This window comes from Panthera pardus, unplaced genomic scaffold (genome assembly GCF_024362965.1).
Source record: "Panthera pardus isolate Hobbes unplaced genomic scaffold, ASM2436296v1 HiC_scaffold_17, whole genome shotgun sequence".
NCBI lineage: Eukaryota > Metazoa > Chordata > Mammalia > Carnivora > Felidae > Panthera > Panthera pardus.
In genome coordinates this window covers 83,429,069-83,455,310 of record NW_026526732.1, presented here as the reverse complement: position 1 = coordinate 83,455,310, position 26,242 = coordinate 83,429,069, and the positions used below count along the sequence as shown (strand labels likewise).

Genomic DNA, 26,242 nt, shown 5'->3' with positions numbered 1-26,242 from the left:
ACCCCAAGCTGAGAATCACTGTTTTCATTGAAACAGACATATTTAAAATCCATTCTCAATCTACTATTTACTCCCTAAAATCTAATGGGGTCACTCCATGGGTGTCAGCATCTGAATTCTTTCCCTGGGTTCTCCATGTTTGTCCCTTAGTCATATGGAAGATCTAAGTTTCCCTCTACAGTTGCATGATATCTCCATTGTGAATAGATCATTTCTGGGGCCCCAGATAAAAGATACTGTCCTGATAATCCTCAGTGTTTCCGATCAGATTTTCATCCCCCCTTTGCCAAAGAGCAGGGGATCAGACAGACTGGTAGAGAAGCCCAGGTTAACTGGTGGCTGATACCATCAAATGATACATTTGATATCATCAGGGATTACCAAATGGTACTTTTGTGTGTTCTGATAGATTTATGTAATCTTATACGAGAGAGTTCCTTCATTGGAATATCTCCCTACTATAAAATATTCTCCCTCAGGAACTCTCCTATCTTTCTACAATGTGATTTTCATCATACATTATAGAATGTGTCAAGCATTTCTAAAATACCATCATCATCATCATCATCATCATCATCATCATCAATGTAGAAAGAGCAGCTCTTTCCCTTTTTTGATCCTTTCTACTTATCATAGGACTCTCCTTCCTTTTGAAAGTATTTGGAAGAGCAACTTCTGCCTGCTTCTTCATACCCGCCCCCACTTCCCTAAGGAAGGAGGGGTGACTTATTTGAAACTTGTATTTGGGATAGGAAACTAGGCATAAGCAGTTCAGCCTTTTTATTTCTTATTTTTTTACTCTGCCTGCCATAAAATGGTACATCATGCTCTGAAGGCCCCAAATCTCCTTCGAGTGGTTTCTCCAAAGACTAGGAGTAAAGTAATAGAAAGCCCAGTGGTGTTTGTTCACTTATCTATTCAGACCAATACGATTACAAGCTTCAACTCATCTATCCAACTTTTGCAGTTATCCCTCAATGCCTTCAAGGAACTCTTGAGGGGAAGATGGGGGCATTATTAATTGGATAGCTAAGCTATTCAGAAAGATACACATTGTAAGGGCATCTGGAGAAAAACAGCGTATTTTGATATTAAGTGTTCTAAGGCAGCTTAGGTAGAAGATAGGCCTTAGCTCTAATATATTCTGCCCATGTGGGCCTTTGAGATTGGTTGCTCTCAGCAGCTACAATCCTGGGGCTAGCCAACTGGAGTAGTTGCTGGGGTCTCAGTCGGCAATGTTCCACTAACCTACAGTAGCAGAGCTTGACCCCAGCAATGATTACATAATCACAAGGATAGTCTTTTTGTCTCTTAATGCATTGAAAGGATGCCGAGACACTGGTGTGTGCATTGATTTTCACTGCAGACCCAGACATTAAACTGTAAAGGTAGCAAATTCCTCTTTAGTAATAAATCATTAGTGTGTGAGGATCTAGCTTTTAATTTTAAATTCCAGATGTAAGAACCAACATAGGTAGCAAAATATCAGCTGTACAAGACCTGTGTCTTGTCATTTTGTTTGGAATTACATAGAGCTCCCAGGAGAGAACTGAGGTGGGCTAACCTCTCAGGTCTATGTGGCTTGTCTAGAAGCTCGGAAGACCAGCTCCCATAACTATGGCTCTGTAGATTCATTAATCATGTATACTATGTCCATGACTTTTGGTTTTCAGGATCCAAACTGTGGCTCAACCATAGAGGAATGCTTGCTTTTATTAATGAACAGTGAAAGTGAAATGGGAACCTATTACTTTAGAAATATAGCTCCCACTTGGACAGGTGGAAGGAAAATTGAATGAGATCATCATAACACCAAAGGCCAAAATTTACTAGGGAGAGTATACCTGGAAGTCTTATTCTACTAAATCAAGTTGATGGAGAAGTTTGAGGACTTGAGATGGAGAGAAATTTCAGCGTGTTTTAGACAAAAGAATCATGGTTCAGGAAGTGATTTTAGCCCTGTTATCAGCAGATAATACTAAGTGGAGAAGTATTAAGGGATTTAGGAAGACAGAAATCTACTAAAGAGGAAACATGATGTCTTAAAGGCCAAACTGGACTTACACAAAAGAGAAATGGATCTAAGTGCTCTTAAAGATAGGGCTATACAGAAGGGAGATATTTTAGTCATTATTGGATAAGAATGAGTGTCCAGAGGAAGTACAGATAGGAGAGCAGAGACAACAGAGCAATGTGACTCCCCCCATAGAAAAGGTACTGGGATCCAGGAAATGTTTAAGAAGCATGCTATAAAATAATTGCAGACAGTTCTTCATGAGATCAGTTGGGAGCCATTCTCTTGAAGGCTGCCACAGCTTTTCAAAGTAGATACATAAAATATAGACTGATTTAAGAATTAAATTCTGAGAAGATCAAGGTAGAAAATTTGAAGCATTATTTGGTGAGTTTCAAGGTGCCCACTAATATTTATGGGCCCTGAGTGAACATGCTCAAGAAACATAAAGATGTAGAGTTTGGCGGAAAGATGAGACAAACAAAGGGGTATTCACGTAGGACAGTAGCATAAACAGTCCAAACTTGGGATGAAGTGAAATGAGGAAAGACTCATCCTTCAGTGAGGATTATCCAACTCAAGGACATAAATGTAGGTAAGATTTGCCTTGACTAAAGTATCTTCTTGGAAGGTTCATAACTCCTTGATTTTACTTCTAGCACATAATACAGAACACAGAAGGTAATATTAGGAAAACTAATGTCTGGGTCAGAAAGCATAAGGAAAAAGAAGCAAACAAATAAAAACCACTATAAGATCCATAAAACAGTGAGAAAAAGAAGGGACCACTTGAAGAAACTAGTCAAAATGTTAACAAAAACAAGGGTCCCTGGGTGGCTAGGCTGGTAGAGTATCTGACTCTTGATTTTGGCTCAGGTCATGATCTCACAGTTTGTGAGTTTGAGCCCCACGTCAGGCTCTGCACTGACAACATGGAGCCTGCTTAGGATTCTCTCTTCCTTTCCTTCTCTGCCCTTCCTCTGCTCAGTTTCTCTCCCTCTCTCTCAAAATAAATAAATAAACATTTAAAAAACAAAACCAAAACAAAACAAAGACTCAGTTGAGTCTTCTTACTGAAGAAAAAAAGAAAATAATTAAAGAGGTTTTAAACATGCAGGCAGAAAAATAGAGAACCTAAAACAAAACCTAGGTACAGAGAAGGTGACCACTGCAAATCCCTAAACTTTTGAAAAGACAGGTATGTTTTAAATGCCACTCACTGAAGGCAAGGATAGTGCATGCAAACAGATTCCTCCCCCCAACCTAGGGTTCACCGTTTCTATTATTATTTTTAAAAATTTTTTTAACGTTTATTTATTATTGAGAGACAGAGAGACACAGAGCGTGAGCAGGGGAGGGATAGAGAGAGGGGGAGACACAGAATCTGAAATAGGCTCCAGGCTCTGAGCTGTCAGCACAGAGCCCGATGCAGGGCTCAAACTCACAGACTGTGAGATCATGACCAGAGCCGAAGTCGGTCACCCAACCAACTGAGCCACCCAGGCGCCCCTAGTTTCTATTATTACTAACCTTTGATGGTAACAGGCTCTGTCTGATGTGGACAACTGCCCCAGGCTGACCAGAATCCTGTTGTAATTAAAGATTTTCTCTGCCTATCTTCCTTCCCTTAGACATCCCCTAAGTCTCTACTTCAGTCTTGCTAAGAGTAACATGGGCCTGCATTATGCTGAGTCATTTTGCTTGAGATAAATTGACCATGGAACTGAGGATTTTCTTGCATTTTTTAAATTTATGAGTGTGAGGTTGGTATTATGATAATTCCATGTGTCCTAATAAGTCTTTGGACACTTTGATAAAAGGGGAATAGGGGGGCTTTAGGGTATATTAATTAAACTTTGAAAATGCATAAGATTAAGATCCCTCAAGCTAAGCAGAATAAGAATTTGGGAAGGAAAGAAACTGAAACCTTGATTTCTTTGGAATTTTGCTGAAGAATTATGAATTTTGATATCCTGGACTTTAATTCACAAAGAAGCTCAGGGGGATTTAATATTTGCTGCTTAATTTCTCCCCAGATATTTGGCAAATGAGAGGGATCCACCACATGGGGTTCATTGTTTAACCTCTGATAAATTCCATTGAATAACCTAGCTGGGCCTAATCTGGTATGCAAATTAAAATGAGCAGTGGGTTTTTGGCTTGAGGTGCAGGATAGCTTCTAAGAAGAGCTAGACTATCTGCTCATAGTCCTAGGAGGCTATCAGAACAGTGATTGTACTGGTATCCTTGCCTCATGAAGTTGGAAGAAGGACTCCTGCTCCTTGATAATGACAACTTGATTGTTAAGTTCAAAAGGTTAAGAGACCCAAAATGTGTAGATACAAGATAAATCTTTTCTCTTTCTAGCATTCTATTTCTCCTACAAAGCAGGACTTCACCATTTTGTCAGCATTGGGAAAAGTAGTTCCTGTCCTTCTCTCTACCTCCTTACTCCTCTCTAAGGGAGGAAAACTCTTCCAACTGTGAGTTGAGGGGAGAAAGAAGTCAAAAAGCATGCCCAACTTAGTTCTAACAGGACCACCCACAGGGTGGGTATGTTCTTCTCCACAACTCTGTCCATGAGATAGGAACACTTGGGTTAGGCCTACTTTCTGAAGGTAGGTCAGAAATTCTTCTCTTTGTGTACTTTCCATATAACTCAGTGGATTAGAGGCATTGATTTTGGGTAAGTGTATGAGATTTGCAGATCTATCTCTCCTTTGAGGTGTCATCCCAAGCTCTAACTTGAGGGAAAAGAATTAGGAAACCTAAATGATATAATTTATCCAAACTGAGTTCTCCAATCCGGTGGTTATCATAATAATATTTAATGAATATTTTGACTTCATTATGTCTTTCCTCCTCAAACCCCTCCAAGTTTGGAACTAGTTAAAGGTGTAAGCAAGTATCATGCCAGCAAATATCATCCCAGCAAATGTTAATGGTTAGTATTTGTTGAGTACCTAGTATGTACCAGACACTGTGTTAAAAGTTTTACAGGCATTGCTTCATGTAATCCTCACAACAACTCTGAGATATGCACTCTTGTTACTCCCACCTGACAGATAAGGTAATAAGCTTAGAGAGCTGAAGTGACCCACCCAAAGCCATATGCAGCTAGTAACCATGGCTCTCAAACATGAAAGTGGATCCAGCCAGTTGACTGCATTCCATCATAAATCATCTCTTAATATTTTAGGCAAAGATGAAAACAAGAGCTCTGGCTTATCCTTGTTGCAGAAATTAGATAATTATGGGACCATCAATCTGTTGTAAATACTGTGTAAGCAGATCGCATCTGAGATCTGTCAAACTGAGCTGCTACAAACACTTGACATAAGATAAAAGTTAAATTATGATCAGTTGCTTCAGACTTTTAATTTCTGTGTTCTTTTTTTCATTTATGATACTAATTTTACATCTATGAATTTTTTACATGAATTCTGAAGAGTTAATATGGCTAGATCCAGCATCCATTTCCATAATTCAGCCTCTAACTTCTACTACAATGTGGGAATACTTTTAACATGTAGTATCATAGGAAATCAATAACAATAGTAAATAGTTCCTAACACAATATTATATAAAAATGATTAAATACAGCCTTCTTAGGTTTCCTTTCATCTTAAAGAATTACCCTAAGCATTCCATTGGGATTTTGCCTCAACCATTGTATGCCTCAACTCACATGAGACCATTTAATTATGATAGTCTATAAGATACTAAAACACAGTACCTTTATAAATATCAATAATAAAATATCCATCAACATAATATCAAGAATCAATTTAATTTTCTTTTACCAGTTTGATAATGATCTTCACAACTCTATGCCAAATCTGAGAAGCACTTCAAATTTTTGCACACATCACCTCTGAAAGCAGTGAAAGAATAACAGGCTGCAAGAGCCTGTAACTAGCATAATCACATGAGAAATATATTTTAGGCTTTAAGTATATTTAAGGAAATGCTTCCAAAATTCTTATCATCGAAATGTATCCACTGTAATTCATGAGTTATGTAATTACACTTTACTTCAATATTAGTGTGTCATAAAAATTTCACCTTTGAAAGAAAATGTTAGAGCTTGTAAAATGGAAGAATGTGAAGCTATCACTCTGAGGTACCCTTCTATAGGGGGACTTGTTGATGTTGTATTTTTACCTCTGAAATTGGTTTCTCATAGACATCTTCTCCTATAGATTTCTCCTGGGCTAGGATGGCGTCTCGGTGCAGGACTCGGAGCACTTTCTCTGGTTCTGCAGACCCGTAATGAGCCTCCAGAACCTCAGGCTTGGTTTTCTCCGTCTTCAGCATATGGATCACATCTTCCCTGGCCTGTGGGTAGAGTGCAGCAAGGTCAGACAGTCGACAACATAAATCACATGCCAGACTCACAAAATCAACACAAAGCTTATTGAACACATCCCCATCTCTTCGGGGCTATTGGCAAATTCACTGGGTATTTTGTTCTTATTTTTTATCAAAAGCAGATTGGCAAGCAGATACTCTGCTTCAGGTTGCTAGGAAGCAGACAAGCAGAAAAAGGGTTTGTGCTAATATTAACTACACAAAAATTGCTTTATCTAAGTAGAAAAGATTCTGAGCGCTTTTGAATCAAGGGCACCTGGGATACTTATCCCATTTCAGTGCACATGAGGTCAAGGACAATTTGAAATTTTCTAGTTTTCTATGTATACTCTCAATGAAGAATTCAAATCTGGTTTGAAATAGCACCCTGCTCTCCCCATTCTAGTTATAACTCTGTGTGTAATTAACAAAAACAGCCTTTATTAGTGATGTCCTGTTTCCCGTCAGGTGATTCATTTTGCGCAGAAACACATGGTTCAGAATTCACTTGATGCTGGGCTGAGCTTTTCAATTTAATATATTCACACCAAAGGTGACATTTAACTCCTCTAACATCCAGACAGCCAATCACATGAGTCAGATTGGTGGGGTCAAGGTTGTTCTTTGGGTTTCTCAGCAAAACTTCAGCACTTTGTTAAGCTCTTGAGAAAACCAGATGATTATAGGTTTTATATCATATTTACTCTGGAACTCATTACATAATGCAAATACCTCTGGATATATTTTCTACTGGTTAATAGTGATGAATTTTCTAGTTATGATGGAGATGGCATTTGCTAAATGGACTCCCATCTGGTCATATACTTGTTTTTCCAGTAATGGTGATGGGTATAAAGTATCCTGACTTCATGCCAACTTCTACCAAAGAACAATCTGGTTGGCAAGAGTTTCAGTCTGTGGCAATAGAATAGAGTTTTCTCCTGTGTTACACTAACTATGCATTTGAAATTATAACCTGGCTCATTATCATAGTATTCTAAACAACAGAGCTAACTAGTTAGTCCTGGGACAGGACCATTATAAAGTTTGGTCTTTCTTGAGGTTTCTCACTTTTACTGCCTTTTCATAGTCTCCAAATTAATCTAATTCCAGATGGCTAAAGACTAATTTATTACAGAAACGTCAATAGACTGGAATTTGCAGATTTTTCCCAAGTTGTCTTTGCCACATTTACATGTGCTCATTTCAACACACAAAAAAATGGAAAATATTAATTTTGAAGAAACTAGTAGTTCAGAATTCACGAGAAAGTTAAAGTTAGAAAATAATTTAATGGAAAGGCAATGTGTTTCCGTGCGGAGTGAAAGGACATAAGCATAGATGCAGTCAGGGTATCCTGTACAGGATCTCTGTGCAGTTTAGAAAAAAGTGCCCACTCACTCCAGGACATACAGCCCTGAGTCAGAGTGCAGCTTACCTAGCAAGGAAAGAGAGTGCTGTATGTCAACCTCTATCTATCCCTTCTGCCAGGCACTCTTATATAAGGCATAACTCCATATAGATGGTGGCAGACTGAAGGAGCATAAGGTCTGTCATTGGTTATTGGTTTTCAGGCAGATAATGTAAATAAGGAGTTTTTAGAAATGTAAATAGGTAGCTATTTCAGTTCAAAAGTTGAAGCTATGTGGTTTAAAAATATGTAAATATTGTTAGTATCTGTCTTCTGGAACAAATCTTAATTCTCTTAGAAGAAAACAGTTTCTTTTGTTCCAACTGATATGAAACACCTTTTTCTTCTTTCTGTAAAATGTGCTTATGCTTGAGTTGTATTAATTGTGATATGCTGGAGCTCCTGGGTGGCTCAGTTGGTTGGGCAACTGACTTCAGCTCAGGTCATGAACTCACGGTTCATGGGTTCAAGCCCCATGTCGGGCTCTGTGCTGACAGCTTGGAGCCTGGAGCCTATTTCAGATTCTGTGTCTCCCTCTCTCTCTGCCCCTCCCCCACCAATGGGCCCTCTTTCTCTCTCTCTCTCTCTCTCTCTCTCTCTCTCTCTCTCTCTCTCTCTCCCTCTCTCTCTCTCTATCAAAATAAATAAACATTTTTTTAAAATTGTGATATGCTACATATACCACATATTTCATTCTTAGTTTAATTACCCTAGGCACTAATTACTAAAGAAAAAGAGGTTATGGTGATATAGCACTGTGAATTGTATATTTAAAACCACACTATTCATCATGAACTTACTAAAAGCTTTTTAACTGCTATAATAATCCTGGAAGGAATACAAATGTTGCCTTTAAATTACTGCTACTTAAAGTAGTTTAATATAGTAATCAATCATTATTATTGCAGTGTCTGCTTAATCAATGGGTTAATTAAATATCTATGTAATCACAATAAATTTTTAACTACTTTAAATATGATTCAATCTATGTAAATAATATTCTACATTTTGGGGATAAAACCACTTTATATCTCCATTTTGAGAAACTTCTTAATTTTTGTATAAAAGAATAAAAATTCAAAATGTAAGAAAGTTCCTGTCCTTAAACATTAACTGTTTTCACACAGAAGGTTTATCAGAAGCAAGTAGTTAAATTCTTAGGGTGCTGCAGTGGTACTAAATAGACCACTGTATTCAAATATATGTAAAAGGACCCAGAGGGAAGAAAACTTTGAAGAGGACTCTAGACAAGAGAAAAAAGAAAGGGGGGGGGGGGGAAGAGGAGGAAGAGACTACATAAAATTGTTCAATTTATTTAGTCCTGATGATGAAGGAGAATAAATACGAGATTAGGGTATAAAAACAGACATAGAGGGGACACAGTCTTCTATTCCATCCTACATGTTCCTCTCTGTGCTAAGGGAGGTATATGGAAGCCAAGAACAAAGATGTCCCTGCAGAACTGAAACTGTACTAGATGGAGCAAGAAGTTGTCTCAACTGGCTGCATAAGGAACTGATTAAAAACATGTGGGGGCAGCAAAGAGCTACTCTACCAACAGGTAAGTGTGTGTGATTCATGTATAAAGTCAACAGAGGGTATCTGGGTTTTTCTGGGAGAGGGGGATATAAGGGTGGGGTGGACGCAGAATAAGACACAGGACAGGTGGAGACACAACAGGTGGCATATTTCAAAAAAAGGGTTAAATCCAATCATTCATTCAATAAATATTTGTGCACATTTACTTTGAGCAATGCATTGTGTTCAGTAGTTGGAAATATAATCCTCAGAGGTTAAAGTCTGGAAGGATATGAACAAATAATTGAAAGCATTGACATGATAAGCCTTAGAATGGAGGAGATACAGGGGGCTAAGGATTTCATCTAAAAATACACTTGACTTGGATATAAGCGAAGGAAAAGTCTTCATAGAGGAAGTGACCCAAAAAACTCACAATGAGTACTTGAGCCCAGAAAATAGGGGAGTCAGGGTAAGAGTGCTCTTGGCCAAGGAAAAACTGTAGGCAAAAGCCAAACAGATGTAGATGCATGGGCTGGATCAACCTAAGTCCAGAGTGATAAATAATGGACAACTCATGAAAAGCCTTATAAACCAGGTAGAGTTTGCATTCTCTCATAGAATAGCAAGAAGCCTTAGAATTTTTAAGCAGCAAGACAGTAACATGGTCAGGTGTGTGTGCCGGAAAGATCATTCATCTTGTTAAAGGTGTTAAAAAGGAACAAATTCCAAATCAACAGGTATATTGGTGCAGCCCAGGATATGTGATTTAAAATATCTCTGTAAAACCCACAGTTAAAACCATACTCAATGGTGAAAAACTGAGAAATTTTCTTCAAAGATCAGAACAAGACAAGGATGTCCACTTTCACTTCTTTTATTCAACATAGTACTGGAAGTCTTTACCACAGCAATCAGACAAGAAAAAGAAATAAAATGCACTTAAATTGGTAAGGAAGAAGTAAAACTTTCACTATTTGTAGATAACATGATACTATAGATAGAAAACTCTAAAGACTTGACAAAAAAACTACTAGAATGGATAAATGAATTCAGTAAGGTCACAGGAGACAAAATCAATATAGAGAAATCTGTTGCATTTCTATTTACTAATAATGAAGTAGCAGAAAGAGAAATTAAAAAATAATCTCATTTATAATTGCACCGAAAAAAAAAGACTTAGGCATAAACTTAACCAGGGAAATGAAAGACTTGTACTCCGACAACTATAAAACACCAATGAAAGAAACTGAAGATGACCCAAACAATGGAAAGATATTCCATGCTCATGGACTGGAACAACAAATGTTGTTAAAATGTCCATACTACCAAAGCAATCTACAGATTTAATGCAATTCCTATCAAAATACCAACAGCATTTTTCACAGAACTAGAACAAATGATTCTAAAATTTGTATGGAACCACGAAAGACCTAGAATAGCTAAAGCAATCTTGAAAAGGAAGAAGAAAACTGGAAGTATCACAAACCCAGATTTCAAGATAGGCTACAAAGCTGTAGTAATCAAAACAGCATTGTATTGGCACAAAAATGGACACATAGATCAATGGAACAGAGTAGAGAATCCAGAAATAAACCCACACTTATATTGCCAATTAATCTATGACAAAGAAGGCAAGAATATGCAATGGGAAAAAGACAGTATTTTTTAAAAATGGTGTTGGGAAAACTGGACAGCCATATGCAAAAAAATGAGAATAGACCACTTTCTTATACCATATACAAAAATCAACCCAAAATGGATTAAAGATCTAAACCTGAAACCTGAAACCATAAAAATCCTAGGATGGCACAGGCAGGAATTTCTCTGACATTGGCCATAACAACATCTTTCTAGATATGTCTCTTGAAGCAAGGGAAACAAAACCAAATATAAACTATTGGGACTTCATCAAAATTAAAAGCTTCTGCATGGTGAAGGAAACAATCAATAAAACTAAAAGGCAACCTACTGGGGGAAGATATTTGCAAATGATATATCCAATAAAGGGCTAGTATCCAAAATATACAAAGAACTGATACAACTCAACACCCCCCAAAAACAAACAATCCAATTAAAAAATAGGCAGAAGACATGAACGGACATTTCTCCAAAGAAAACATCCAGATGGCCAATAGTTACATGAAAAGACGCTCAACATCATCTATCATCAGGGAAATACAAATCAAAATCACAATGAGATATCACCTCACACCAGCCAGAATGGCATATATATATATATATATATATATATATATATATATATATACACACACACACACACACACACACACACACACACACACATACACACACAATGGAAAATTATTCAGCCATAAAAAAGAATGAAATCTTGGCATTTGCAACAATATGGATGGATCTAGAGAGTATAATGCTAAGTGAAATAAATCAGAGAAAGAAAAATACCATATGATTTCACTCATATGTGGAAGGTAAGAAAAAAAAAATGAACAAAGGGAAAAAGAGATAAACTAAAGAGAGACTCTTAAGTATAGAGAACTGATGGCTACCTGAGGGGAGGTGTGTAGTGGGATGGATAAAATAGGTGAAGGGGATTTAAGAGTACACTTATCTTCATAAGCACTGAATAATGTATAGAATGATTGAATCACTGTATTGTACACTTGAAATGAATATAACATTATACATCAGTTACACTGGAATAAAATAAAATATCTCTACAAGTGATTTTATTTTTTTTAATGTTTATTTATTGTTGAGAGAGAGAGTGTGAGCAGGGGAGGGGCAGAGAGAGAGGCGGGCAGAGAGAGAGGTGGACAGAGGATCTGAAGGGGACTCTGTGCTGACAGCAGTGAGCCCAATGTGGGGCTCAAACTCATGAACGGTAAGATCATGACCTGAGCCAAAGTCAGAAGCTCAACCTACTGAGCCACCCAGTGCCCCTCTCTCCAGGTGATTTTAAAGCACAGCTGCACTTAAAAACCACTGCTTTAAGATGGTTAGGCCAATTTAGCACTAAAACCACTTAACATATCTGCTGTGTTAGCTCAGTCTTCTGGGCAGGGTCATCTAATTCCTAGGGACTTGCTTGCCCCAGAGGTTTCTCATGTTCTCACTATGTTATTAGTTCCACTGATCCTTCTTCACCAAAAAATCATGGTCATTTCAGACCAGTAGCTTAAACCAGGAGACTCTCTGGAAACTATTGGAAGTGTTTGCCAGTTCTGGGCAAATAAGGGTAATTAGCTGTCCCAGTTTGCCAGATACTCAGAGGAGTAGGGCCCCACAAAGCTAGACTTTAGAAAATCAGGACAGTCCCAGGAAAATTGGGATAAGGTGGTCATCCTAGGGCAAATACAAAGTGGACAGGAGATTGGATATTCCAAAATTTCCCTGCATCTAGGAATCAGCAGCCAGTGGGGACTTAACTATACTCAGGAAATGAATTTCAGTGACGGTGTTTTCAAAACTTAGCTGCCTTTGGGGCGCCTGGGTGGCGCAGTCGGTTAAGCGTCCGACTTCAGCCAGGTCACGATCTCGCGGTCCGTGAGTTCGAGCCCCGCGTCAGGCTCTGGGCTGATGGCTCGGAGCCTGGAGCCTGTTTCCGATTCTGTGTCTCCCTCTCTCTCTGCCCCTCCCCCGTTCATGCTCTGTCTCTCTCTGTCCCAAAAATAAATAAAAAACGTTGAAAAAAAAATTTTTTTAAAAAAAAACTTAGCTGCCTTTAAAGGCAAAATGCTATTATTGATGATTATGCCTGGTGACAATTTCAACTATTTTTAAACTTGTGGGAGACTTCAGTCTTTGGGAAAAACCCATAATGAGTGGTAAAAAGTGCTTAGTTCTTATGTATATGTGACATAGCTTTTTCCACACTTCTAAAATGGGAATGTATATGACTCTCGGAGGACAGGGTAAAATCGAGCTAAACAAGGTATATCTTCCTGAACCACTAAAATTACTTGAAGACTTGGGTGAGTGGGAAGTAGATTAAAACTTTTTAAAAAATTAACACAATTTTAATATTCACTTTAATGTTTAGGACTTAGAAAATATTTGCTTGAGATGGACAACTTGGGATGAATTCTTAGACTATGCCACCATGGTCCCCAGCATGGCAGTCCTCTCACTTAGGTTGAGAAGGAGCATATCTAGGTGGAGAGCTTAAGAAGCCTGTCCCTACATATGGATACTGCACACCTTGAAGAAGACATTCCTTGCCAAGAGCTGCTGACCTTAAATGGAGGATGCATTTTGAGGAAAGAAAAAATCTATTTCTATTTCTATGTCTATGGAAGAACGCCAGAACATCAATGTTCCTAAACACTCTTGCTTCTCTGTATTATTTAGTTAACTACCTAAATATGGTCCTATTGCCTCAGTAAGACAAGGAACTCTAGAAAAGATGGTCCTGGAAGACAAATGCATGCCCATCCTGTTAATGCTTTCCTATTCTGGGAACTCAATTCAATGTTCTGTGTCTATTTAAGTAAGTCAATTTATTAGTTTACTGCCTATTTCTTTTTTAGTCTGTGAGCTGCTTTGAGGACAAAGACATGTCTTCAGTGTCTACTAAGAGTGCCTGCTCACATGATAAGAATTCAGTAAATATTTGTTCAAATAAGTAAAGTAAAATTAAATGATGTGAAGTCAAAGAGGCATAAACTGGCACTGAAAATCTCAGAACAACCTTAACTACTTAGCCTTGTTTAAAAGATCTAAACAATTACATTTTGTGAACTTCTACTCTTTCATCTGACATTTTTGTCTACAATTTAGGAGTCATTTTGTTCTTAAGTTTATTCCAAAAGGAAAATATGTAAACGGAATAAGGAACAACAGTACATTCTACCAGAATGTTGCAACAGGAAATGGACTATCTTTAAATCTCATACAAATTGAATTATACTATTTACTCTTATTAGGTATAAGCTATAAATATAGTGGAAGAAAAAATGCTACATAGTTTATGATATTAGCTATTACTACCGAAATTAAATCCATTTTCTCTCCTGAATTTTAGAAAGCAAAGTGAACATGATTAGTAACATAACAACATACAAGGAGAAAATTCAAACATGGTTAGTTTAAATGGCCATTGGGACTAAAAGTGTATCTTTTGGTTTCTTTGGAGAAATTTCTTTCCATAAATATATGGTCAATAGTGCCTAAAAGTCTCTATACTTATGTTTATGAAAGATCACTCCTTTCTAGCACTTTAGACTGAATATCATCCAAAAGAAAGATTTCATTAAAATGTTAAAAGCAGATGCTATTTTCATGTTAAAACTTGCTATTATTATCAACATAATAGCTTGAACCTTTTAAAGGAAAATCCCAATGATGCTTTTTCAGAAATAAAAAAAATGCATTCTAAAATGCAGTGGGGAATTCAAAGGACCCCAAAGAACCAAAACAATCTTGAAGAAGAATTATGTTGGGGGTTTCAGGCTTTCTGATTTCAAATTTACTAGAAAGCTACAGTAATCAAACAGTGTAGTACTGGCATAAATACAGACATCTACACCAGTGGGATGGAATAGAGAACACAAAAATAAATCCTCACATGTATGATCAAATGATCTTCAGTAAGAATGCCAATACCATTCAATGGGGAAAAGGACAGTTTTTTTCAACAAATGATGTTGGGAAAACTGAATATTCACATGCAAAAGAATGAAGTCCGGCCATTATCTTTCACCATATGCAAAAATCAACCCCAAATGATCAAAGATATAAATGGAAGAGCTGAAACTTTTGGAAGAAACTGTAGGGGAAAAACTTCATGATATTGGATTTTGCATTGATTACTTATATGTGACACCAAAAGCATGGCAACAGAAGAAAAAGTAGATCAATTAAACTACAACAAAATTTAAAATTTTGGTATCAAAGAACACAATCAACAGAGTGAAAAGCAACTCAGAATGGGATAAAGTATTTGCAAATCATATATCAATTATCTGTTAAGAGATTAACATCCAGAATATGCAAAGAATGCCTACAACTCAATGACAAAAACAAAAAAACAAAAAACAAAAAAAAAAACCTAACAGCCTGATTAAAAAATGGACAAGGGACTTAAATAGATATCTCTCTGAGTATGATATTCAAATAGCCACCAAGCACATGAAAAAATGATCAGTTGTTACTAGTCATTAGGGAAATGCAAATCAAAACCACAGTCAGAGACCACTTTTTACCAATTAGGATGGCTATCATAAAAAAAAAAAACAAACAAAAAAACCAGGAAATAACTAACATTGGCAAGGATGTAGAAGAAAATGTAAACTATTGTGCACTGCTGATGAAAATGTAAAATATATGTCACTATAGAAAACAGTATGGTGGTACCTGAACAAACTAAAAGTACATTATCATATGACCCAGCAATTCCATTTCTGGGTACATACCCAAAAGAATTGAAAGCAGGGACAATCATGTTCATAGCAGCATTATTGGAAATACCCAAAAGGTAGAAACAACCCATTGACGGATGAAAGGATAAATAAAATGTGATATATATACACAATGCAAATATTATTGACCTTTAAAAGGAAGGAAATCCTGACACGTGCTACAACATGGAAGAAACTTGAGGATGTTATACAAACCAGTCACAAAAGGACAAATGCTATATGATTCCACTTATATGAATAGTCAAATTGACAGAGATAGAAAGAACAATGGTGCTTATTGAGGGCAGAGAGGAAAGGAAGACAGAGACTTGTTTAATGAGCACAGAGTTTCAGGGGTGCCTGGGTGGCTCTGTCAGTTGAGCATTCAACTTCAGCTCAGGTCATAATCTCTTGGTTCGTGGGTTTGAGACCCATGTCAGGCTCTGTGCTGACAGCTCAGAACCTGGAGCCTGCTTCGGATTCTGTGTCTCCTTCTCTCTGCCCCTCCCCCACTCAAGTCTGTCTTTCTCTGTCTCTCAAAAACAGAAATAAATGTAAAATAAAAAAGTTTTTTTTAATGGGTACAGGGTTTCAGGTTTGGAAGATGCCAAAGAACTGTACACTTAAAAATTGTTAAAATGGTACATTTTACATTATGTATATTTTACCACATTGAAAAAAAATTAAGAGTACCTTGTTTGCCCCCAAAATAATTCAAATAAGAAAAATCATTCCCAATCCTTTATTTAGAGATTAACACTTTAGGGAAAAAAAAGTAAAATTCCATGCAATAAATTATAAAAATTCAGTCATATTTTCCTTATGATTTAGTTAGCTGAATGTCAGAGTCATCCATGGATTTAAATACATTTTCACTTCTTATGTGGTTTTCTTCTTTTTTCTTTTTACACACATTGGGATATTAATAGTACAACAGCTGCTGTGTCCCAGATTAGAAACTAGATAAGGTCACAGGTTCCCCCATGAAGTGCTGTGATGCTACAGTGTATAATTTCTTAAATTCCAAAACACTACAGGCTTTTTGTTAAGTGTTAATAAAGACTCCAGCAAAGCCTTTAAACTGCCCACCCCTGTATGTAATCAGTCCAGCAGATAAGAGTCCAGCTTTCTGTGAACAAGTTGAAAAGCTGAATTCCTTAAACTATGGAAGAAGCCTTTGCTAAGGCACAATTAGATGATTATTTTCTCACTGTGGTTGTTTATCTAGCTCCATAAATTTAATCCCCTCAACAAAAACCAGCTAGATGAGACCCAGGGCAGTAAAGCATCTATAATAGACCTGGCACCAGACATCTTTGTATAGACATCTCTGGTACAATTTTGCTTATTAAGTTACATTTTCTTCACCTCTTTACTTTTTTCTATGATTGTCACCTTTTTAGATTATCTCTAAAAGTTATTTTTCAAGCATGAGCAAAATCTTGCAATATAATCCTGTTTGGAGGACTGACTGGCAGGGTGGCCTTGCCATAGGGCTATTTGCATGAGGAACTGAGGCTCTTCCTGGGAAAGAACTCATCCCAAGGGAGGAAGGGCACCATTTTGGTTGAAGGACAATAAAGCAGGGTCAGAGGGGAAGGGTGAATCTGAGTGCAGCATAGTGTCTGTCACTCAGACTCTCCTCCAGCCCACCTCCCTCAAGCCATGCCTGAGTCTCAGGGTGAGGGACTGCCATAAAAGACCTAAATAAAACTAAGAGGAATTGGTAAATTAGAATTCAAGACACCATGCTTCAGTAGTAAAGGGGGAGGGGAGGCAGGAAAGAGCAGCCCTCTATTTATCTAGCATTATGCTCTCAGTGTAGATACCAGCCTGAGCGGCCTCCAAGTAGTCATCAGCTGATATAAACAGAAGAGACAACAGTGTGGGCTATGCTTTAGGCAGGCACTTACAGGGGCGGCCATCATTACCACAGTGGGATGGAGTAGGAACAAGGGCAAAATGGCAAATGCCAAATGGTAGCCCAGAGGAGTGTGCAGAAAATGTGTGGGTCATCCTCTGAGGACTGCTAGCATATTATGGGAGGAACCTAAGGGGGCCCGGCATTCCCACAGAGCAGGTGGGGGTAGAGGCCGGAGAGGGAGAAGATAGCTTAGTTTCTTTGATCTTATTTTTATCCTGTGACTGGTGAGGGCTGGGAAATATAAGTAAGATTTTTTTCAAAAGAGGAAATATTTCAATCCAACAAGATAAGACTACATCATTGAGTTCCTTCAGATTTGGTATGTTTTTTATATATATTCATTTCAGCCTCTGATTTTAATGAATTCTATGTTTATAACACATACTTGACCAACTTAGAAAAACTAGAGTTTAAATTTTAAACAAAAATACAAGAAAATCTCAGCCATTATTAACCTACAGGGAATATCACACTGGGGATAAGTAATCAAGAGTTAGTACTTTAAACATTAGAGTTTTTTTTTTTTTTTTTTTTTTTTTTTAAGGGCTTGGGAATAGGAGCATCCTCAAATGAATTATAAAGTCTCTCTCCTCTTAAAAGAATATAATGTATGTAAGTTACCGTCTTTTCAAGAACTCGGGGTGGTCATTCTGAGTATCAATTGTTCTGGTGCACTGAAGATGTATATTCTTATGTGGTTCTTCAACACACTTGTTTTTCATCTTTAAACAAGTTCTTGATGTAAACTGAGCACTAGTGTTATGATTATTTTTTACTACAACTCAAGCAATTGAGTTGTATTGAAAGAGCATGCGCTTGGGAATCTCGAGATAGAAACGTGCGTTATCACTACTACTGCTAGTGTGACTTTAAGTAAGTTAGTTAGCTTCTCTGAACTCAATTTCTTCTCCCATAAAATGGCCATAGCAGTAGCTACCTCACAGATACCACATGAGCTGATGTGTAAAGATCCTTGGTAAATGTTAATTGCCCTGCCCTTTGGGAGCCGAACAGGCAAATCATGGCTGTGCAGTTTCCTATAGCGATGTGCTCTTTGGCCAGTTAGCCCTGAACTTCAGTTTTCCTGTCTGTATGAGAATGAAATCTATGGGAAGTGCCTAATAGTGCCTATGGAATACCGTAGGTGCTCAATAAAAGGTGATTTTCTCTTTCCTTTCCTTTCCTTTCCTTTCCTTTCCTTTCCTTTCCTTTCCTTTCCTTTCCTTTCCTCTCCTCTCCTCTCCTCTCCTCTCCTCTCCTCTCCTCTCCTCTCCTCTCCTCTCCTCTCCTCTCCTCTCCTCTCCTCTCCTCTCCTCTCCTCTTCCCTTCCCTTCCCTTCCCTTCCCTTCCCTTCCCTTCCCTTCCCTTCCCTTCTCTTCTCTTTTCTTTTCTTATGAAGGTGAATCAGCTGATGTGGGACAGCTGCATCTAGTGAGTAACATAACCAAAAGTCTTCCTGCAAACTAACTCAGTAAATCAAAGACTAAGGCAGTTTTTCTCATCCTTGTTCCTCTCAATATTTTGTGACTGTACAAACCACTCGTAACGATATCTGTGATGTTAATCACAGATGCCATGTTGGCTTATCCTGTGCTTTTGAGCCTCCTGCTCTATTTGTGGATGTAATTTGAAGGAACAGCTTTCTCTCTAACTCAAGAATTTGAACTGCACTGTTTACTTTAGAGTCTGTAGTTCCTTCATCACCATGTCAAAAAATCATATTGCAGCAGAAATGACCTACCATTTTTTTAAACTTTTCTGAGTATTCTATTTAAAGCCTGGCAGGAGTAAGAATGTTAAAGAACACATCTTCTACTAGCACTCATGTGAAAAGCAGGCATTGCCTACAAATGAAGGTGCGAGCAAAGTCAAGCCCTCTGATTTAGGAAAGTAAATAAAAACAAGTCCCCAAAAATAGAAACGTTAATTTTTAAAAATTGCATCTTTGATGTTTAATAGAATTCCTATAAGAGCTCCTACTTGAAATGTCCTTTTTAAAGAAAGGAGATCCTGAGAAAGCTTTAAAACTTCTATTTGTAATTTGCCGAATGCTTTTTAATGGGCGATATTTGGCCTTCTAGTGCCATGTCTCAGTTTGAAATGCCAAATCTACTCGTTCAAAGAGAAAACATAGTCCATTGCATCCGCTCATACAAATATTTTGCTTTTTCACTATATTGGATCAGAAATGGGGCACATTCAAAACTTTTTTAAACAAGAAATTCTCATGTGTATTATTACCTCCCCATTAGTGTTTAGAAGCTATGTGATACCTGAAATTTGAGAATGGGCCTACAAACTGTCATTTCTGATGCCTGATACTTCCCTTAATTACTATACTCACCACTTCATAATTTCAACTGTTCATTTTCTCCCTCTCCACAAGACTGAGAACACAGTGAGGGAAGAAGCCTCTCATTTTCTTTTGTGTCCCTAGTCTCTAGCGCAGTGACTGACACAAGTGGTTGCTCAATAAATGTTTGCTAAATGTATGAATAAAGTGTGTGTATGTGTATGTGTGTGTGTTGTGTATACATATTCTACTTGCCCAACAACAATTTCCTGTTTTTCCCTTTTTCTAAGCATGTACATTTTCTCCTTTGGGAACAGAACTGCTTTTTAAAAATCTACCTTTTATCTTTCACAAGAGGAAGTTCAGATTCCACAAGATACTGATTTATTACTCTCAGTATGTTCATGAAATCCCTGTAAAATCTCTCCATGGTTCAGGTTCCTTCTTGCATACAAGAAACAAATAGAAATGAACAACAGTCGATTCTTATTTGCAATAGTTATTTTCTGTGAAGTTACCAGAAACACTGAATTAGAAAATACTGAATCATTGCTCCCAGGGAAAATATAGTTAGGCTTCTACAAGCCCCTCATCACAACAATTTCATCAACTAGTTAACATATGACCTTGTTTTATGTGTTTTTCTGTTCAAAGATGAATGAATGAATATACATGGGTAGTTATCTGACTTCTGAATGAGGTAAAGACATTCTCTGAAATGACAAAGAAAAAGATAAGAAATTCTATGTGTAAAAAAACCCCATAGCCAATTAAATGGCAAAAAAAAGAGAAGTATTTGTTAACAACTATGACAGATATGGGGTAACTATCCTCAGCTATAAAGGGTGCAGGTATGTCAGTGAGAAAATTCCTAAGGCTTCTTGTGAGGACAAAGATTGGTGCACAAATATGTTCATTACAATGTTATTTATGACAATAAAAACATTGGAAACCTAAATACTCAATAAGAAAATATTTGAATAGAATACAATACTTCCATATGATAAAATATTTTGTGGACTTTAAAAATTACAATTCAAGGGATGTTGAAGGATATGGGAAGTGCTTATAACAAATATGTATTCAAATTTGGGTATACACTGCATTTGCAATTATATAAGAAACATATGAAGAAAAATACTCAAATATTCACTATTATTCCTTCAAGCTGGTAGAATTATGGGTGATTGGTATTTTTCTTTGTAACTTTTCATATTTCTAAGTAAGTGTTTCTCAAAATTTTTTCACTTTGTTCTCTTCTAGTAAGACTTTTTAAATTATTTTTTGTAATTACCACCACACTTATGAAATTTTAATACCACAGCCATATTGTATATCTATTTATGTACTGTGGTGTTTTTGAGGGCCACAAACCATTGTAACATCTAAAATTTCTTTGCCTCCCCTAAGAATCAATTTTCACACTCTTGGGAACAATAGCACTCTCATCAAGAATGCATATTCTCAATGACCTGTATTGAACTGGTTTTACTTTGATCACCAGATTTAAAAAAATTTGAAGAAAGTTCTGGCATAGGTAGTTTCAACTCAGAGGAAGAAATTTCTTTTTTTTTACGTTTATTTATTATTTTTGAGAGAGAGGGAGAAAGAGCAGAGCACGAGCAAGGGAGGGGCAGAAAGTGAGGGAGACACAAAATCTGAAGTAGGTTCCAGGCTCTGCCCTGTCAGCATAGAGTCCAACACAGTGCTCAAACTCACAAACCACGAGATCATGACCTGAGCTGAAGTCACGCCTAACAGACTGAGCCACCCAGGTGCCCCAGAATAAATTTCTAATAGGAGAATTTCTGGTCCTCTGGAATTTGAAATTTTGAGACAATGATCTTTCTATTATGCCTAAAAATTTTTGTGTAAGTAAACATCTTTTCTAGCTAATATATTTGAGTCTGTATGCATAATATGAAACTAAAATATTTTGCAAGGAAGGACAGAGTTGAATTTAATAACGACCAATACTTACATTGTACCTTAGTATGGACAAAATTCTTTTCAGGGGTATCATTTCTCTTAATTCCATTCTACAGATGATGAAAATAAGACTCAAAAAAATTAAGTAGCTTGTTCAAGGTCATAGGATTCATAAGAAAGAGAGGTATCTGGTTCCAAGATATTTAGTCTCTCCATTACAAGTTACATATGAAAATACGACATAACTACAAAGCAAAGGAAGGCCCTGGAATTCAATTCTCTGGGTAATGTTTCCTGTACTAACATTCATCCACAAATGGTGCCACCACCATCTGGCCCAATTTCCTCACACTACATAACTTGATTGGCTTGCCATGATCTTGCCAACAATTTTTTGAGCACTATCATCTTTTTAGTAACTTCCCTGAAGATGCTGCACTGCTATTGTCAGGCCAGAGGATGTGAGGCAGTGAAGCCAATCCTGTAAACTTACTTCTCTAATTCTCCAAGACCCCTTGCCAAGCCACTGCTGCTGGGAGACAGCCCTAGAGCACGACTTCTTGCAATGCACTTTGAAGTAGATAAAATATGCACTCATGGACATCTGTCTGTTATTTCCTGCACTCACAGCTTTGTTCTTTATTGCCAGAGAATTCTATGGATGATGTCACTTTTCTCTGAAGAGAGCAGGCCATCAGAGCTTTTCACTGACATAATTAATTATCTGTAGCTTGATTCTGGGCCAGAAAATTCTCAAGGCACAGCCCCCCAAAAGAATTAACTCTACTGTGTTTGGTATTCTTAAACTCTTAAAGAGACAGGGTACCATATCTTTTTTTTTTCTTTTCTCAGACACTGATAATGGTATTTTTGTTCAGTGATATCAAGTAACAGAAAGTGAACTGGGGCACTATTCTATGATTTCACAAGGAAGACCTTCGGTTCAATGGGCAGCAAAATCTAAAGGTCGCTACAGATCAAGTATACAAAGCAAAGCTTTTAGGGCTTAGTCTTAAATGCTACAGGAATGCATCACAATTACTGAATAGACTCTTTGGGGGATCTTGTGAATCTGCAGCCAGAAAAATGAGATCTCAACCAAAGCTAACCACGCTGAATTATCCACAAGGTGAAAGATTGTTTATCACCCACAACAGCCTAAAGCATCAATTTATGTAAACTTTACAAGATATAAGAAATTACCAGAATGGTGACCATATATTTTAAGAGTTTCATCAATATCTTTACAAGATCTAAAGCAAATTAGCACGCTCATCAGAAAATATCATTCTCCACTCTGCTGGGTTTCAATATTATGTAAATGAGTTATTACTTATCTCTTAAAAACAGGCTTGGTGGAGTGGATCAACACTGTAGATGTCATAAGTAGTGGAGGGCCTCTGTTGGAATCAGAGCACTTGAGTTCTGGCCCTGCTTTTCAGGTGAGTGATAAAGTAAGATCCAAGAAATCTCTGAACTTTCCCAACTCTGGTGGAGATAGTAATATCCTAAAACCATAGATTTGAATGTGCATATTAATATTAACCCCCGACAAAGGAATTGTTATTTATGGTCTATTCTGCTACCTTGATTCTGCATAAACTAGTTTAAACTGTATTCTCTCTAGATTAATTTAGTTTGGCAAATTATTTCTTTAGATCTACTACTGAAATTTTTAAAAATTTAAAGTTATAATGTAATAAAAGTTGATTATAAAAAATCAACATTACAGAATCAATATTAAAGAAAAAGTGAAGGTAATGCCACATCCTCCCAAATCTACTCCCCAGATCTAATTTTATTGATAATTTGAGGTGGATCTTTTCAGAATTATTTTTCTCTCTACATACATATATACAGATGTCAGCACACACACATTCTCTCTGTCTCTCTTTCCATCTCTCTTTCTCCCTCATATTATTGGGCACTTACTATATGCCAGGAAATATGCAAAGCACTTTGCAAATATTATCTCATTTAAGCCTCACAATAACCTTATCAGATAGGTATTATTATTATCATTATTTTCTAGATGAGGTATCTGAGACAGGTGCAAAGAAGTTCAGCGATCTACCCAAAGTCACACAACTAACAATTGCTGGTGTCACGACACAAATCTAGGTAGTCTAACTCCAGGGCTGGCAATCTTAATACTATACTTTATGAATTCTCCATATATATCTATCAATATAGAGCCTCTCAAATATGAAACACTTCATTTTTTTTTCAAATACACCAGAAAGCTCAAGAAGGATGAAATCTGCTGGTGCTAATAATACTCATTTCACCAGAACTAACAGGTATGCCTTGTGTATTTGTTTTTCAAATCAATAAATTCATTGAGTCTCCTCTCTTTTCATACGTCCATCTCTCAATTGAGTCTTCTTCAGTTTGCTCAATTGTTCTTACCTGACTCTCTAATCCAAGTTTAGATCAAGCTCTAATACAAAAAAAAAAAAAAAAAAAAAAAAAAAAAAAAAATCCAAGGGAAAGATAAAATAATTGTGTTAGACTAGAATTCCACTGTGTTGAATTTGCTTAAAATAAAGATCTCTACTATAGAAATTAAATCAAACCTTTACCAAATATCTCTTTGATTTGTCTTTCTTCCTTCTTTTGCTGAAAGTTGACGAGGCTGTCTACCACTCCTCTTTCCACTGGCACCAGAACACACCATAGATGGAGCAGTTAGTTATCTCCTTCCTTCCTCCCTCTCTCCTCCCTTTCTTCTTCCATCTACTTACTAATTTATTCATTTATTCATGTGTAAAGTTGCTATTCTGCTAGTCATTGTGATGGAACCCACATAAATAGGACATAATCCCATGCTTCCATGACTTTATAATCCAGTAAGAATGAGATTTGGGGAGGTGATTCCTATAATTAATTGTTCATTCTGAACCTTTTGGATGGAAGGATGGGAGGAAAGTTCTAGAGCATGGGATAACATAAGGAAATCATAAGGAATGAGTAATTTTAATTCCAGTTTTTTGGCCAAGTGATAGCAGGACTTTTTATTTATAGAATCACGGGAATTTAGAGTAAGAAAGAACTTTAGCCCCTTAGTTTACAGCTAAGGAAACAGCTTCAGAGAAGCCAGTGATTTTTCCAAGAGGTACAGCTAATTGGTTATTGATTATACATTAGAATCCAGGTCTCCTGATTCTGGGACCAGAGATCTCTCACTATACTAACTCACTAATAAATGCATTGCAACAATCTCAAGTAGGAATTAATCCATATGCTAATTAATTTGTTTTAAAAATGTGAAATAAGCAATGTTCTTCAGCGATCAGTTTCCAGATGATAATAAGCATTTAAATGTCATTGGGCACACTTGGAAGGAATTCTGGCATGCTATAAAATCAATGCCCTAAAAAAGCAACTGACATTTCATTGAAGTGTGAGTTTGTATTCAAATACATTATTTGTCCATTAGCAATAGGAATCTGGTTACTGAGTTCAAAATATTTGATTCAGTATTTTTACCCTAATTTTCAGATCAGTGCATATCTAAAGTATTATTTGTAGCATACTTTCTTCCCATGGCAGATCTTTTAGTCAACCAATTTCATTATAGTCTTCTTGAGGGAAAATGTTAGAAAAACTTAATTTTGTTATAAGCTTATCAGTGACTACCACCAATAACCAATCTTCATTTAAAGTTGGGAGCACTCTGACTTACATACCATGGTCTTATACTTGCAGCCCACCTCTTGGGAAATTTTTTTCATTCCTAAGCCTAAGCCTGAGCTTTATCTGATAACCTGACATTGATTCTGATGTTTAAAAATCTATGCCTTACTAGATTGTATAATGTTCTCAACGCATCAGCTTTTTCATAATAAATGACCAAGAACAACTGGCCAAGATTCATTTTAATAGCTGGGAACTTTCAGGGAGAGAATTTTCTTGATCATGACAAAGTCAAAATGGTTCATAGTCTTCCTGGTTTATTTAAAACTCCTGCTCCTTTTCTGAAGTTACCAAATTGCCAAACATTGTCATTTCAGACAATTGATATGCATTGACCTCTACTGAGTTTTTGTGGTTAGCAGCCTTATCTGGGCTGTCATTAACATGCTTCATTATCCACAGGCCAATGGCCAAATGAAAGCATGGCGGAGATGACTAAATAGAAGAGGCAGGTGGATGAGATCAGACAACCAGTGCTGCCAGATTTCTCAATGCTGAACTCATTATTTCATATTCAGCAGTGGCCAGTTTTAAATAATATTACGAGACTATCCCTAAATTTCCTTCCAATTTCTCCATGACCTTCAAGGTCAACAAGCATGTAGTCTGAATGCCCTCTTTCTGCAGCCGCTCCTCACACATGCTTAATCCCAAGAGCTAATTTAGCAAGACACCATGGGGTTGCAACAACATGGAATCTCTCCAGCTGAAGTCCTAGTGGTCACTC

The 26,242-nt window shown here is 37.0% G+C and overlaps 1 protein-coding gene across 4 annotated transcripts in view; it reads right to left on the bottom strand.

The window, feature by feature from the left end:
- Nucleotides 1–26,242, bottom strand: part of FILIP1 (filamin A interacting protein 1) — a 187,983-nt gene that overhangs the window by 61,959 nt on the left and 99,782 nt on the right. For all 4 annotated transcript variants that reach the window (XM_019442680.2, XM_053904716.1, XM_019442682.2 and 1 more), the window contains exon 3: nt 6,179–6,352. In XM_019442680.2, coding sequence (XP_019298225.1) covers nt 6,179–6,352 — 174 coding nt within the window. The remainder of the gene's footprint in view (nt 1–6,178; nt 6,353–26,242) is intronic.